Raw genomic sequence first — 17,886 nt, forward strand, 5'->3', positions numbered from 1 at the left:
TCTCAGGAATGGAAAAACAAATATTAATACCACGTATTCTCACTTATAAATGGGAGCTAAATGAGGAGTATATACAATCATAAAGTGGTGTGATGGATATTGACAATTAAGAAGCAGGGAAGGTGGGAAGGTGATGGGGGATAAAAAGCTACCTGTTGGGTACAATGTACACTATTCTGGTAACAGGTACTCTAAAACCCTGACTTCAGCATTATACAATTCATCCATGTAACAAAAAACACTTGTGCCCCCTAAATCTATTGAAGTAAAAAAAAACAATGAAGAAAAAAGACCATTCATTCTATTCTACGTTGAAAGTGTGGTTGGGTGGAGATGTTAACCAGAGCCTACCTAGCTTACTCATGATATGGGGAGGAGCTGAGTGGGAAGTCCAGGTTGTAGAGGGTATGACAAGAGGAGCCAATGATGCCAACTACCAAGGGCAGGGGAATAGCGTTTTCATCCATCACCTTTCAGGAAAGGAAGCAGATTTTTCCATATGGAAGCAGAATCAGAATCCAAGATGGTAGAGAACCAATGCAGTAATATGTTTGACCTTATTCATAGGCATCAGTTCTTTATTATTGGGGTTTCTCCTGGGAAAGAATGATCCCTCCTGCAATCCATTCTCACCCATGAACAGACCTAGTTTTACATGTGGTACCCAGAAGGCTTCTGGGCTTCCAAGGAGGTTTCATTATGGATGGACGATAACATTGTTTTTTAGGTACCACAGCGCCATCGAAACACCCTCTGTGGATGAATGTGTACTAAAGGTCAACGTCAATTGTGGCTACAGCAATCAAGGTTCTTAGTTACAGAAAAGTTTAAGCAGAATGAAAGATTTACTACCAGGTATTGTATCATTTGCAATTTTCCATGAAGGCTGGGGGGCCAAGCTTGGATGTCACACAGCCAGGAACTATGCAGCCAGCCTACTGCGCTGTAGGACTTTTCTGGTTTTAAATTCTGTGTTGCAAGATGTCTGATATTGGCTTCAAAATAATATGGGAGTGGGGAGTGGGGGTATAGATTAAAAGAGGTTGCTCACAAGTTAATAATTATTGAAGCTGGGACAGGTGCATGAGTGTTCATTTTACTAGTCAATTTTATTAAAACAGATTTATTGAGACATAATTTGCATATCATAAAATTCACCCATATAAAACAATTCAATGATTTTTAGTGTATTTACAAGGTTGAGTAATCATCATCACAATCTAAACTTAGAACATTTTCATCACTCCAAAAACAAATCTCATACCCATTAGCAGAGCTCTTCGTTCTTCCTCTTCATAGCAATGGCAACTAGTAATCTAGTTTCTGTCTGTAGATTTGTCTATTCTGGACATTTCATATAAATGAAATCATACACTATGTGGTCTTTAATGACTGGCTTCTTTTGCTTAGCATGTTTTCTAGGTGCATCCATGTTATAGCATGTATCAGTACTCCATTCTTTTTTAATGTTGAATAATATTCAATTGTATGTATATCACATCTTGTTTATCCACTCATTAGTTGTAGGCATTTAAGTTGTTTCCACTTTTTGACTATTATGAATGATGGTGCTCTAAACAGTCATGTGCAAATTTTTGTGTGTACATATGTTTTTGTTTTTCTTGGGTATTCCTAAGAGTGGAATTGCTGGGTCATATAATAACTGTATGTTTAACATTTGGGGGAACTACCAGATTGTTTTCCAAAGTGGCTGCACCATTTTATATTCCTACCTGTAATGTATTGAGGATTCCAATTTCTCCACATTTTTACCAACACTTTCTGTAATCTGTCTTTTAAAATTTGTTTATATTGTGATAAAATATGCATAACATAACACGTACCACTTTAGCCATTTTATTTTTTTCTTTTTCTTTTTTTGAGACAGAGTCTCACTCTGTTGCTGGGGATAGAGTGCCGGGCATCAGCCTAGCTCACAGCAACCTCCAACTCCTGGGCTCAGGAGATCCTCTTGCCTCAGCCTCCCGAGTAGCTGGGACTACAGGCATGCACCACCATGCCCGGCTAATTTTTTCTATATATTTTTAGCTGGCCAATTGATTTCCTTCTATTTTTAGTAGAGACAGGGTCTCACTCTTGCTCAGGCTGGTTTCAAACTCCTGACCTTGAGCAATCTGCCCGCCTCGGCATCCCAGAGTGCTAGGATTACAGGCGTGAGCCACCGCACCCGGCCCACTTTAGCCATTTTAGGTGCACAATTCAGTGGCATTAAGTACATTCACAATATTGTGTAACAAGTACCACTGTCTATTTTTAGAACTTTTTCATGATCCCAAATAGAAATGCAGTACCTTTAAACAATGCCTTCTCATGCCTTCTCTCAGTCCCTCTACTTTCTGTGTCTATGAATTTGTCTATTCTAGGTGCCTCACATAAGTGGAATCATATCTTTATTTTTTGTGTGTCTGGCTTATTTCATTTAGCACAATGTTTTCAAGGCTCATCCATGTTGTAGCATGTATCAGGAGTTCATGCTTTTTATGACTGAATAATATTCCATGCTAGAATATACCACATTTTATCCATTCATCTGTTAAGGGATACTTGGGTAATCCTCACCTTTTGGCTATTTTGAATAATGTTGTTGTAAACACTGGTGTAAAAGTATATATTTGAGTCCCTGCTTCCCATTCTTTTGGGGAGTATATAGCCAGAAGTGGAAATGCTGGATCATATGGCAATTCTATATTTAACTTTTTGAGGAACTGCCAAACTGTTTTCCACAGCTGCTACACCATTTTGCATTCCCACCAGCAATGCACAAGAGTTCCAATTCCTCCACATCTTCGCCAACACTTGTTATTTTTGACTCTAGTCAACCTAGTGAGTGTGAATTGGTCTCTCATTGTGGTTTGGATTTTCATTTCCCTGATGGCTGATGATGTTGAGCATCTCTTCATGTGCTCATCGGCCATTTGTAGATCTTCTTTGGGGAAATGTCTGCTCAAATCCTTAGCACATTTTAAAATTGCTTTAAAAAATCTTTTTAATTGAGTTCTGATACTTCTTTATGTGTTTTCAATGCAAGTCCCTTATCAGTATATTATTTTCAAATATTGTCCTCATTCTGTGAAATGTCTTCTTACTTTCTTAATGGTGTTGTTTGGAGCACAAAAGTTTTTAATATTGATGAAGGCAAATTTACTTTTTCTTCTATCACTTATGCTTTTGGTGTCCTATCTAAGAAATTATTATTGGCCCAATGTGGTGGGTCATGCCTATAATCCTAGCACATTGAGAGGCAGAGGCTGGGGGATCCTTTGAGGTCAGAAGCTTGAGACCCGCTGAGCAACCTAGCAAGACCCCATCTCTACAAAAAATAGAAAAATTAGCCAGATGTGGTGGTGCGCACTCACAGTCTCAGCTACTCAGGAGGCTGAGGCAGGAGGATGGCTTGAATTCAGGAATTTGAGGCTGCAGTGAGCTATGATCTTGCCATTGCACTCCAACCTGGGCAATAGAGCGATGTCCTGTCTCAAAAAAGAAAAAAATATAGAAACAAAGAATTCATTCTCTACACCAACATCATGAAGATATACTCTTATGTTTTCTTCTAAGAATTTTATAGTTTTCACTCTTGTATAGAGGTCTATGATCTAGTTTGTGTTCATTTTATGTATGATATGAGGTAAGGGCCCCAAATTATTATTTTGCATGCAGATATAGTCTGTCTGTGTTTGTACATGTTGAGACTTTTCCATAATAAAAATTTAATTTATGAAAAGGCAATGAGTTGTATACCAGGTAGAAACTGCTTTTAGTTGCTAATAACAACTATTTAAAATAAGAGTGGCTTAAAGATGATATATTTGGCTTTCTTTCTTTTTCTTATTTATTTTAAGCAAAAGAAGTTCAGAGGTAGGTTAAGCCGATATGGCAATTCTATAATCTATTGACCCAGGATCCTACTGTCTGTTTCAACGTTCCTACACATGGCTTCCATCCTACAGGTTGTCATGGTCTCAATGTAGTTGCGGGAGTGCCAGCCAACACCTCTGCATTCTGAGCAGGAAGAAGAAAAGGTAAAAAGGGGAGTCCCTAATTAAACAACCGTCCCTGAAGCCTATTTAAAAGCTGGGGACATTAACATATTCACCAGTGAATATGTTCTGACATTGAGTTGAGTGAGTGCGCATGGACACCAAGTGGCTGAAGCAGCAGGCTGTAGTGGAAAGGGCAGTTGCACACCCAATATCCATTTTTTTTACTGTTGTTAGTGGCAAGTAGGACAGTGGGATTATAAGGCCCGTATTGCCAGAGCTTCCAAGTTTTAGAGGCTCGAATTCTATATTTATATGAACTCTCCAGATTTTCCAATATTGGTAACCAATCCAAAAAAAAAAAAAAAGATTTAACTTTGAGCCAAGAACAATAAATCTGTGGCCCGAGTTCCACTTCTGCTGCTCCGTTGGGGTCCGCTGCTTTCTGGTGAGCATTAGTGCTCCGTAGATGCCTGAAGGGCCCAGCAGCGGCATTGCAATTCCCCTGTGTGGCTCTCAGCCAGCGGGAGGAAGTCACGAGGAAGTAGATTTTGGCTCAACGCGAGGAAGAACTCCATCCGCAGAGCTGTCAGAAACAGAAGGAGCTGCCTGGGGAGGTAGGAAGCTCCTTGTCGCTGGAGGTGTTTGAGCAGATGCTGGAGAACTGCCTGGCGACAATTCCTAAGGTCTTCACAACCCTGAGAGTCTCTGAGACTGTAGGAAAATCACTACGATGATGACTGCTTCTTCGATGGCTCGCTGCAAGAAGGACCCTGTAGGAGGCAAGACGCTATGTTTCTGAATTATTAAGGAGCTAGTAGCCAGCAGCTTTGGTGTCCCACCCTGCCCAGGACAAGGCAGTGGGAAATGGGAAATGCCCTCACTGTTGAGATGCCCTCTGCTAAGTTTAGCCTGTGGGACGGTGAAGATTTACTACCCAAATATTTACAAGCATGATTTGATTCATCTTCACTCATTGCATGCATACACGACAGATATGTTGTTTTTCTTAAGGGGGATAATTCAGGTTATTAAATACAACTCATTTATTTACTCATACTTCCAGGGCTGGTTCACGGGTATGTGACTTGTGCAGGTGCAGAGGCCCTGCATGCTGAAGGGCCCCATGCTCGGATTCATGCTCTGCTTTTGCCATCTTAAAATTCTCATTTTTCAACAAGAGACCCTGCATTTTCAGTCTGCACTGGGCTCTGCAAATTAGTACGTGGCCAGTCCTCCATACTTTACTCAAAATGTATTCAATGTCTGGTAATTGCCAAGCATTGAGGATACAGAGCTACAGCCAATGTGCTCCCACCCTGTCAGGGCAGGGAACGTGTGAAGCTGGGAAATAAGCCACTGCTGGGACAGCGGCTATGTAGTCTACTAAGTGCTTGCAAATGGGACATCTAACCCAGACATAGAGGTCAGAGGTAGAGAAGGCTGTTCAAAGGAATCAAGGCTTGAGCTTCAATTGTTTGTTGAAATTCGTTTTTCCATTGTAATAGAACTGTAGGCAGGCAGATGGGTGCCTAGCTAGGGACTACATTTCCCAGCATCTCCAGCAGTCAGTTATGATCACATGACTAAGTTCTCACCAATAGGATGAGTGGAAACCATGTGGGCCTCTTCCGGGTTTAGACCTCAAAACATCCAGTATGCCTCCTCTAACCTCTCTTCCTCCTTTCTGCAGGCTGCCATCCGCATGGGGTGGTGAGCCAGCTTCAATCATGCAAGTGGCCCTGAGAACCTAGAGGTTGGCAGCAGTGACTGGAAGGAACCTGGGTTTCTGTATTCCCATGAGGAGCTTCTGACTCACCTGGGCTGCACCTCTCAGAACTGCTACATCAGAGAGAAAGAAACTTACATTCTTTAAGCCACTGCATTATGGGATCTTTCTGTTAACCTGCTTGATCAAATACAATGAGTAAAGAGGAGTTAGCTATGTGAAAGGGGAGGAAGGAAGACAGACTCCAAAGTACCCAGACCAAGGAGAACATGGCTTGTTCAGGAAACTGGCAAAGTGGTTCAGGGTGGCATTGAGTGGTGGCTGTGGGAAAGAGTGGTGTCTTAGCTTAGGCTGTCATAGCTGCTATAGCAAAGCACCACATTCTGGGTGGCTTAAACAATAGACATTTATTTCTGGAAGTCCAAAACCAAGGTGCAGACAGATTTCATTCCTGGTGAGGGTTCTCCTCTTGGCCTGTAGATGGCTGTCTTTTCGCTGATTCTTCTTCACATGGTGGAGGGAGGAAAAGAGGGAGAGTGAGAAGGGGGACTCTGTTGTCTCCTCCTCTTATAAGGGCACTAATCCCATCATGAGGACCCCACCCTCCTGACTTCATCTAAACCAAATTATCTCCCAAAGGCCTCACCTCCAAGTACCATCACATTGTGGGTTAGGGCTTCAACATATGAATTTTGGGAGGACACAGACATTTATTCCATGCCATGTGAGAAGAAGGAAGACTTGGCCACATCACAAAGAACTTTGTGTGTAACAAGGAGCTTGGATTGTCATCATTTGGGCTATGGGAAAACAAGCTGGGGACTGACACAATCAGATTAGCTCTTTGGTTTTCCAGCTTGGGTTGTGTCCTGTGCTATGGTTTGGATATTTGTCCCCTTCAAATATCATGTTGAAATTTAATCCCCAGGGTTGGTGGTGGGGCCTTATGGGAGGTGTTTGGATCATGGATCCCTCATGAATGGCTTGGTGCTAGTGTGGAGGTAGGGAGTGAGTTCTTGCTCTCATGAGACTGGATTGGTTTGCGAGAAAGGATTAGTTGTCTTGAGAGTGAGTTGTTATAAAGCTAGGATGCCCCTCAGGTTTGCCCTCTTCTTATGTGTCTGTTTCCCCTTTGACCTTGTCTGCCATGTTTTCACGCAGCACAGAAGCCCTCACCAGGAGAGCAGATGCCGGCGTCATGCTTCTTGTACAGCCTGCAGAACTGTGAGCCAAATTAACCTCTTTTCTTTATAAATTACCCAGCCTCAGGTATTCTTGTATAGCAACAAAAAATGGACTAAGACAACCTGAAAATTTTTAAACTTACAGAGTATTTCAGAGGCTAGCTAATAATACCATGAGCACTCATGCTTCCACCACTGAGTTTGAAAAAATATGTTACAGAAAAAGCCCCCAGTGTTCCCTTCCTGATCCCATCTTCAGCTTAGTTTTTTTGTTTTTTCTTAAATTTGGGGACTGTTTTGTTTTTTAAGGGCACTTGGAAAGGGCAAAGTGGAAACAGGACATGTATCATTGGACATCTAGTGTGTCTTCAGCACCATGCTAGGCATTATAATGCACACTTAATGAAGAAGCAGCCACAGCCAGGTGGGAAAAACAAAACCAAACCTTGTGCACTCCCAGAATGCGGTGACTCCTTCCTGAGGCCAGGTGTGGCATGCTTGGAGGGACACTGTGTTTCTGGATGGGATGGGATGGAGTCTCCAGCCATTACCCACTTCTCCTGTATTGTGCAGGTAAATGATGCAGTCAAAAGAAATCTGAAATATGTCTTTGGGAGTTTTCAAGTTCCGAGAAACACACTGGAGGATTTGGTGACACAGGTGGTGTTCCATCTTTTCATCCAGATGATGGCTCTGACTTTGGAGGAGAAAAGAGGATATTGGGTGCGAGCAGCTGGCACTGTTGATGGTGTTGAAGAGGATTTCATTTCCTGGGCCACAGCCCAAGATACTGAAATATGAGGCTATTGACAAAGGACAGAGAGTGCCACCAAGTCGGAGAAGAAAAGAATGTGTTAGGCAGGAGATTTCCTAATAGCAGCAGAGGACATTTTAGAAGATTTTTAAGGGTTACATAGTGGACAGCTATTGTTTTTGTCTGCTTAGCATTCATTTGTCATCTTCTTTTAACAGCCTCTTTGTTTTTGAAGGGAAAGCATCTATCTTCTACTCAGAAGAGAGAGAGAGAGATAAATTCTTGAAAACATTAGAGCACTTGGATTTAACCATGTCTGAAGCTAACCCTACCTTTTAGACTTTTTAGTTATGTGAGTCTATCCGTCTATCTACCTACCTATTGTGTATATTGTTTAGTATAGTTTCAGTTTGATTAATATCATGCACACTAGTTGTTGAGAAGAAAATTCTTTGTGATGTAGAAACAGGATGATAGAGATAGTGCCCAGTTATTCTCAGGAAAAAATAGAGGCAACTGGACCAGAGCCTTATTTACAGCTTGACATGTTCATCTCTCACTGCAAAGGCTGTGGGGGAATGGGTAAGGCAAGATGGTCGTGTTACTGCAGGAGGAAAACTATGATTTATTTCATAAGCATCACTGCTATTTGGGAGGGGAATCAAAAATGGAAAGTGACAATGGAAGGATATATTTTATTTAAAAGATACAAATCTAACAGAAAAGCAAAATTGCGTAGCATTCTCTGCACAGAGGGCACTAAGTGGTCTGTCCATCAGAATGGAGAGCTTTTAGGTCAGAAATAATGAGGACAACCACGATACAATACCCTGGTCCATGTTCTGTGCCCGAGGAAGTGTACGGACAATGCTTTCCTAATACATGTCCCAAAAGCCATGAACCAGTTTCATGGGGAATTCCAAGTATCCAGAATTAAGCAGGAATTCTTGTTGTGCTAAAGTTTAGAACATCTGATAAATTATTAACTTACTTTGCTAACAGTTTCGTAGAACACAGAAGTAGCCATGGAGTAAACTACTCTTTTTCCTTTTTCTTTATTTTTAAAGTCATTTTCCCCTTCGAATATAAAAGGAAGACACACTTTTGGTGGAAAATTGGAGAATAGAGTAGTGCAAGACCAACCACTCATAAATCTATTTTCCAAAGATAAGAGATTGAATTTGTGCTGTGTGCCAGATGCTGGCTAAGTATTTCATAAATAGGCTCATTTAATCTTTACAGCAATTTAAGAGGTGTATTCCAGTAAGATCCTTATTTTGTGGATAAGAAGACAAGTTTAGTGTAGCTAAAAAAAATTCCTGACATCCTATAGCCAAGTTGGTATGAGAGCCAGGATTTGAACTCAGCCATCTGGGCTCTCACCACTATACCACACTGTTTCCTTCCACTTGTATGAATTCATCAGTATAGTGCCTATTTATTATTTTGTAGATTTTCTCCTTTCACTTAATTTTATAATATGAGCACTTTCCCATTTTGTTAAGAACTCTCCACTTTTTAAAATTAAAATATTTATATTCATATAAAGTAGACTGGTCGAAGGGATGCCGATGAACTCGTCATACAGCTTCCACCACATCAAACAATCTTGTTTCCTCTATCCATTCTCCACTCCATTATCTAAGGCAAATTGCAAGCATTGTATCATTTTATCTGTAACTACTTCAGTATGTAATTTTAGTAATTCCTTAGTATTACGAGATATCCAATCTGTGCTCAAATTTTCCTGATGTAAACAATATTGTAAATGTTAGTCTGAATTTGGTCCTGAGGACACTGATGGAAGAATTGGTGGGTGCTGTGGAGTCCCAGAAACCTTGAGCCAAAGAGATCCTGTCACTTCAGAGTTTGCAATAACAGACAAACAGAGAAGATGCACGCCACAATTAGGAGCCCTGATTTCCAAAAGTGCAGTAGAAAGAACAATGTAAAATTCCTTCCAGAATTGCATTGTCCAATGCCGTAGATTGATTAAAATCAAACTCCCAAACTCAGTTTCTCAGTAGCTACATGTGGCTAATGGCTATCGTATTGGACAGCACAGACATAGGACATTTCCATCATCACAGAAAGTTCCACTGGGTATAGGTGGTCTAGAGTCTAAGAAAGAATAGTATTTGCAAGGGTAGGAGATTCTTAAACAATTAAAAAGATTAATATCTGCCTTTATAATTGGGAAAGGTCTCGAAGAGTGTAAGTGGCCATACAGGGGTCTCTGGTCAGCTTCCACTGAAGACGAGGTAGAGTCTGCAGCTCAGGGCTCATTGCTTATTTATTTAGCAGCCTTAATTGTACTGGTGCCATTTAGCCATGAGCCACAAAGAAGGTTGCTTGATTTTTGTAACTCACTTCCTTTTCGCTAAAAAATCCCTCTTCGTGCTGAGCAGCGGAAAAAACAAAGTAAGCCCAGTCTTATAAATATCAGCCCTGTCCATTCACGTCCAGTTTAAAATAGATTTATTTCAGGTAAACATGTCATCACATTCAGATATTTTTATCCTCCATCTCTGTCTAATTGGGAACCCCTACTCTGCGCTTGGGCACCAGAGGACAGCCTTGTTCCTTGGGGCCCTTTCCCTTCCTCCTTGCAGCCCCTCCTGCCTGCTCCAAGGGTCCCCGTGGGAAGGGGAGAAGCAAGGCCTCTCCCTTTTTTGTCAGGCCATTTCTCTGCCTGACTAGGTCCTCAAGGTTATTCGGTTGCTTTGCACTTGTCTGGCTCCACCTGGGTGATGTCCCACATAGGATTCTTTTTTTTTTTATTTCGGCATATTATGGGGGTACAAATTTTAAGGTTTCAAAAAAATGCCCTTTCCCCCCTCCCCCCACACGTCTGAGTCTCCAGTATGACCATCCCCCAGATGGTGCACGTCTCACTCATTATGTATGTATATACCCACCCCCTCCCCTATCCCCCCTGCCCAATACCTTATTACTGTAGTACCTATGTGTCCACTTAGGTGCTGCTCAGTTAATACCAGTTTGCTGGTGAGTATATGTGGTGCTTGTTTTTCCATTCTTGGGATACTTCATTTAGTAGTATGGGTTCCAGCTCTAACCAGGAAAATATAAGATGTGCTATATCACCATTGTTTCTTAGAGCTGAATAGTACTCCATGGTATACATATACCACATTTTATTAATCCATTCTTGGGTTGATGGCCACATAGGATTCTGCTGTGATTTGGTGCTTGGCATAGGTGATGGCTCAGGTGGTGTGTCTCTGTCCAAGGTCCCAGGCCCATGGACTCTCAAAGGCTGGTAGCCAAGTTTTCAGAGCTGCAGCCATTCTAACTCGCAGTAAGAGACTCCCTTCCCTTTCCAACAGGCATGGCTTTCCGGGGCCAGCCCACCTTTACCCAGGATATCCCAGAGGATGGACTATAATGCTCATTGTGCCCAGAGGGGCCAGCCCACAACCGCTTACACAAGCTTCATGCTGGGCCCCTTTGTGAGTGGACAACTGTCACTACCTAATTCCCAAACAGGAGAGGATCTGTGCCCCAGGTTCCATGGTCACTCTTCTACTTTTCAGGCACTTCCCTTGGGGTCCCCCAATTTTGAGGCACAGGCCAAGAGTCCTCATATTGCGTGGAGGTTAAGGGGATGATTGAAGAAGTAATCACTTGATGAGGATCTCTGCTCCCTCTCAGATGACCCCCTCATCCCTTTTGTTCTCCCCTCTTTTTCCTTACCTCTTCCTGGTGCTAAACAGCAACTAACTCAGTTTAGATGCCTATCTGTTTTTGGCAGATCAAATTATCCCGAGACTTAGCAGCTAAAGCTACACATTTTTATTATGGCACACAGATTTTGAGGGTCTGGAATCCAGGTATGGCCAAACAGGGTGGTTCTGGCTCAAGGTCACAGTCAGGATCTGAGCTGAGGCTGCATCACCTGAAGGTTTGACCGGGGCTGGGAGACTCACTTCCAAGATGGTGCACACGAGTGACTGTTGGCAGGAGGCTTCAGCTCCTTGCCCTCTCTGTGGGCCTGTCATGGAGGGGCAGCTGGCTTCCCCCAGGGCAGCCGATGTGAGAAACAGAAGGTCATCAAGATTTGTCTTTCATAACTCAGTCTCAGAAGTGACATGCCATCACTTCTGCCATATTCTCTTGGTCTCGCAGACCCGCCCTGTTATGGTGTGGAAGGGGATGACACAGGACGTGGATAACCGGAGGTGGAGACGCCGGCTACTGATTGCCAGACTCTAGCCTGGGTGTAGAGCTCCTTTGCAGCTTCGTCTTTTAGAATTTAGCCAAGCTGTTTTCACTGAGCACGAGCTTTTCCAGGGAAGACCCAGAGAGGGTCGTAAGGGTTTGCTACAATTACTCACGATATTGCAATTTATAAAATCACATTTTGTCTCTTCTATCACATAAGTAACATGCATTAATTGTAGAAAAGGAAAATAATACAGAAAAGTAAAAAAAAAAAAGCAGAAAAAGCTAATCTTTTGTTTAGTCTGACATTCAAAGGTGAACTCTGACAACACTGCAGTGTATACTTTTACAGAATTTTCTATGTTCATTCATGCACTTAGCAATTATTTATGGAACATATATTATGTGTTAGTAATTCTATTTCCAAGAATGTACTTAAGGAAATATTCAAGGCCATGAGCAAAGAGTTAGCTACAACCACTTTACCCCAACACATTTACCCAATAACCTTGATGTTGTTTTACCTTTGTTTGTAGTTCAGCCTTAGGAGTATATTTCTTTAGGATGTCTGGCTCACAAAGTTTCTATCTACATTTCAGATTACATACATTAATTTTTAAGAGGGGGGAATTTTTAAAATGTGGGGTTTTTTTCCCCATTATAATCAAAGTATGTATAATTGTAGGCATTCTTTGTTCTCCATAGCTATTCTTTTCTTTCTTTCTTTTTCCTTTTTCTTTGGATATTGGAAGAATTTTTCAAGTAGGTCTCTCTGCATGAATCTTCACCTTTTTAAACTTTTAAAATCCTTTTTTTCAATGTTTAATTAAATAATTAAAGTAGACAAAATAATATTTACTATATATATATATATATGGTATAAGCTACCACCATCAATTTAAGAAACCAAACAATGCTGGCATCTTAGAAGCCCCCTTCTCCTCAATGGTAGTCATGATCTTGAGTTTCGTGGTTATCATTCCTTTGTATTTCTTTTTAGAGTACCAACAAATATATGATACAGGTACCATTATACAATGTATTTTTATCCATTTTTTTCCTTTTAGTTTTAGTTAACATGTAATAATTATACATATTATGGGATACAGAGGGTATACAATGTGTAAGGATCAAATTAGGGTAATTCACATATCCATTACCTCAAACATTTGTATCATTTCTTTGTGTTGTGAATATTGAAAGTCTTCTCTTCTAGCTTTTTGAAAACATTCAGTAAATTATAGTTAACTATAGTCATCCTACAGTGCTGCAGAACACCAGACCTCATTCTTCCTATCTTGCTGTCATTGTGTATCAATTAACCAACTTCTCCCTAGCCTCCCCTCACCCCTATCCTTCCCAGCCTCTCACGCTCACGGTTCTACTCTTTACTTCCATGAGCTCAATTGTTTTTCAGCTCCCACATATGAGTGACAACATGTGGTATTTGTCTTTCTGTGCCCGATTGATTGGCTTAACATAATGTCCTCCAAGCTCATCCATGTTGCCACAAATGACAGGATTTCCTTCGTTTTTAAGTTTGTATAGTATTCCATTGCACATATATACCACATTTATCCATTCATCTGTTTTTTTTTTTTTTCTTTTTTCTTAGAGACAGGGTCTTGCTCTGTCGCCCAGGCTAGAATAGCTCACTGCAGCCTCCTGGACTCAAGGGATCCTCCTTCCTCAGCCTCTGGAGTAGCTGTGACTACAGGCATGAGCCACCACACCCAATCCATTCATTTGTTGGTGGACTCTTAGGTTGATTCCATATTTTACCTATTGTGAATAGTGCTGCTATAAACATGGGGGTATCTTTGCTATACTAATTTCCTTTTCTCTGGATAAATACCCAGTAGTAGGATTGCTTGATCATATAGTAGTTCTATTTTTAGTTTTTTGAGGAACCTCCATACTGTTTTCCATAATGGCTCTACTACTTTACATTCCTACCAACAGTGTGTAAGAGCTCCCTTTTCTCCATATCTTTGCCAGCAATTGTTATTTTTTATCTGTTTTTGTCTTTTTAATTGATATATTATAGTTCATATTTGGGGGACACATTTGACATTTTGATATATGTATACAATGTGTAATGATCAAGTCAGGGTAATTAGAATATCCATTACCTCAAACATTTATCTTTTCTTTGTGTTAGAAACATTATAATTCTTCTCTTCTAGCTAATTTAAAATATATAATAAGTTATTGTTAGCTATAATTTCCCTGCTGTACTGATGAATACTAGAATTTATTCCTTCGGTCTAACTCTATGTTTGTATCCTTTAACCAACTTCTCTTCCTTCCCTTCCCAGTCTCTGGTAACCACCATTCTACTCTCTACCTCCATGAGATCCATTTTTTTAGCTCCCACACGGGTGAGAACATGCGATATTTCTCTTTCTGTGCTTGGCTTATTTCACCTAGTATAATGTTCTCCAGTTCCATCCCTGCTGCTGCAAATGACAGGCTTTCATTCTTTCTATGGTTGAATAATATTCCATTGTGTAAACATATCACATTTTCTGTATCCAACTCTCCATGGGTGGACACTTAGGTTGATTCCATATCTTTGCTATTGTGAATAGCACTGCAATGAACATGGGAGTGCAGATACCACCTTAATGTACTAACTTTCTTTCTTTTTGATATATACCTAGCAGTGGGATTGCTGGATTGTATGGTATTTCTACTTTTAGTTTTTTTAAAAACCTCTATACTGTGTTGCATGGTGGCTGTACTACTTTTCTTTCCAACCAACAGTGTATGAGCATTGCTCTTTCTCTGCATCTTTGCCAGCATTTGGTTTCTGGTTTTCTGTGTTCGGGTTTTTTTTTGTTTTTTTTTTGTCTTTTTGAAAATAGCCATTTGAACTGGGATAAGATGATATCTCATTGTGGTTTTGATTTGCATTTCCCTGATGATTAGTGATGGTTAGTTATGCAAAATGTCCCTTTATGTGAATGAAATCAAATTGTACATGCTCCCTGTGAATTGCCTCCACCCCATTTATGTTTATAAGATTCATCCTTGTTGATTGGTATGCCTGCAGTTCATTCCTTTTCACTGTGGTTTAATATCTCATTGTATAAATGCACCACACTGTATCAATTCTGCCCATGGACATTGGGAATTTTCTGCTTTCTTGCAATTACAAACAACGTTGCTGTAAACATTCTAATAGACATTATGCAATGCACATATGCAAAGATTTCTCTAGAGCAGCCATTCCCAAACTTGGCTACACATTTTGGGATCTTTAGAAACTTTGATACATGGCTCATACCCCCCCACCCCCCAAGACATTCTGATTTACTTGGTACAGGGTCCACTTTGGGCATCTGGATTCGAAAAAGCATGCAATTCTAATGTTAAATAAAGTTTGAAATCATTGCCCTAGAGTATCTGGCTGGGAGTGGAACTGCCTGGTCATAGGGTATGTGTATCTTCAGTTGGGGTGGATATTGTCAAATTGTTTCCCATAAGGAGTGTGCAAGAGTTGCAGTTGTTCCAGGTCTTCACCGATAGGTGATATTGTCTGATTTTATTTTATTTTTGGTAGCATCAGTTCCTTCCTTTGTGAGGGAATTATGAATTTTACTCTGCTTTTGTTTTTAGTTTCCTTACAATCCTTCTTCATCACCCATTTAATGCAATTTTGTTTCTCTCCGTTTGATGCCTTTTTCTCTGGTCTGTTTTCTCCTAATGATTTCATGTGTCAGAAAGGCCATGGCTTCTTGTACCCTGTGGTGGATACGAAAAAGTTTCCTGACATCTTCCTGCTGATCTGGCAGTGGATGGTTTTTACTGGTTTGCTCTTCCTCTTCCCCTTCCCCAATCATGCATTTTGTTTCTTCTGTATTTTTTTTTTATGGACCTCATGCTGGTTTTCTTCTCTTAATTCACTTGTGGACAAAATACGATCTGATATTTGTCAACAGGTAGAAGGAAAATTGTGTGTGGCCCCATTGGAGCAGTGGTCCCCATTCCTTCTCAGTCTATAGCTAAGGCGAAGCTTGATAGCCACAGATCCTGCTTCCCTTCCTTCTGTAACACAGACCCTCACCTGGGATTCCACTGTTCTGGAGGTGGCATCTTCCTCTTGTACCCACCAGTTAAACCCCAGGCTTTGGGGAAGGGTCAGATTTAATTGGTTCCACACCAGGTCTGCCTGCACCAGTGCTGGGGTGGGGATAAGTTACAGTGTCAGTGGCCTTTTCTGAAAAACAGAGGTGATAATAGGGTCTGAGGATTAACTGCACAGAAAGGGCTTAGCATATGTCTGGCTCATGGCAACCATTTAGTAAGTGGCAGCTGCCAGCATTATTATTTTATTAGTAGTATATTATTAGTATGTGGTATGTCTGCGTGTATATTATTGACATGTAGTGTTATTACTATTCACCCCAGATACAATGAAGGTAGCTGTTCTTATCTATTTTGTTCATTTCTTTATCCTCAGCAATTAAAACAGTGCATGACACATGATAGACACTCAAGAAAATGTTTGTTGAATGAAGGAATTTTTGAGAATTTGGAGAGGCTATAGTAGGAATTGCTAACCAATTCAAAATGTGCCATTTTGAATCAGAAGTTGATGGTGTTATTTATAATAGTGAGTAATTTGAATCAACCTGCATGTCAAATATCAGGGGCTAGTTGAATAAATTCCAGCACTTCATTTGCTGGAAGCTATGTCCCTATTGCAAACCATATTTTGGAATATATTTTGACAGGGGGAAATGTTTACTTCTATTGTTGGAATGAAAAAAAGTGAAGGGAGTTATAAAACAGCGTGTACAGCAAGATCCAAATATATAAAAAAACGTATGTGTACATACAGGAAAAAACTGAAAGTCGTGTAATGAAACATTCATAATGGTTGTCTCTGGTGGTGGGTTTAAACATGATTTTAAATTTGCTTCTTTGAGCTTCTCTGTATTTTCCAAATATGTTTATAGTAAGCATATATTATTCTTGAAGTAAGAAAAAATAATACATGTTTTTAACGGACATGTACCAAAGATGAATTAATTGGCATAAGTCCTAGGCATGCAAAATAACAGTGCAAATCTGGAAGAGTAAAGTCAGGAAGACTGAAGTTTACAATGGTTTAGATCTGAAGGGAAGTTTTTTTTTTTTTTTTTTTTTTGAGACAGTCTCGCTTTGTTGCCCAGGCTAGAGTGAGTGCCGTGACTTCAGCCTAGCTCACAGCGACCTCAAACTCCTGGGCTCAGGCGATCCTCCTGCCTCAGCCTCCCAAGTAACTGGGACTACAGGCGTGCGCCACCATGCCCGGCTACTTTTTTCTATATATATTAGTTGGCCAATTAATTTCTTTCTATTTATAGTAGAGACGGGGTCTCGCTCTTGCTCAGGCTGGTTTTGAACTCCTGACCTCAAGCAATCCGCCTGCCTCGGCCTCCCAGAGTGCTAGGATTACAGGCTGAAGGGAAGTTTTAAAAGCCAACAAAATGGGTTCTGGATCAGCCTGCATCCTTAGTTGTAAGCAACAGAAGCTAACTCTGGCTGCTTTAAGCAGCAAGAGAATCTATTTAGAGAATGAGGGTATCTCACAGAAGTGCCAGGAGGGCTGGAGGACCAGTGTCAGCAGCTGCCCAGGTAGAAATAATGCACCAAATCCCACCACGGAACTGGCCCAGCTTCCCCAGCTGGCAGTGGATACAGCAGCAACTCTGTGTCTGGGGAACCTAATCTCTCCCCTACCACAGTCGTCACCAGAAAGTTTGCAGCGTTGGCATCACCTGGGGATGTGTTAGACCAGCACATTCTCACGCCCCACCCCAGACCTACTGAATGAGACTGTCTGTGGTGGGACCCAGCAATCTGCACTTGAACAAGAAGTGCACTTTCGCTGTAAGGTGATTCCTATGGGCTCTAGGGTTTGGAAAGCACTGCTCCATAACTGCGATGACTCTTTCCATCAGAAAGTGTCACTTTGCATCATTCAAAGTCCAAGAAGAGTGTGTGTTGATTGGCAGGTCACAGGTCACGTGCCTACATCCTGGCTGC

At 41.0% G+C, this 17,886-nt stretch overlaps 1 protein-coding gene across 1 annotated transcript in view; it reads right to left on the bottom strand.

Annotated features, from left to right (window-relative positions):
- Positions 1–4,691: 4,691 nt before the first annotated feature.
- MYH13 (myosin heavy chain 13) overlaps positions 4,692–17,886 on the bottom strand; it is a 96,138-nt gene continuing 82,943 nt past the window's right edge. Inside the window, exons 41-42 of the mRNA XM_075993897.1 lie at positions 15,920–16,035; positions 4,692–4,844 (exon numbers count right to left, since the gene is read on the bottom strand). Of these exons, the coding sequence (XP_075850012.1) occupies positions 4,692–4,844; positions 15,920–16,035 (269 nt within the window). The remainder of the gene's footprint in view (positions 4,845–15,919; positions 16,036–17,886) is intronic.

This window comes from Microcebus murinus, chromosome 18 (genome assembly GCF_040939455.1).
Source record: "Microcebus murinus isolate Inina chromosome 18, M.murinus_Inina_mat1.0, whole genome shotgun sequence".
Taxonomy (NCBI): domain Eukaryota; kingdom Metazoa; phylum Chordata; class Mammalia; order Primates; family Cheirogaleidae; genus Microcebus; species Microcebus murinus.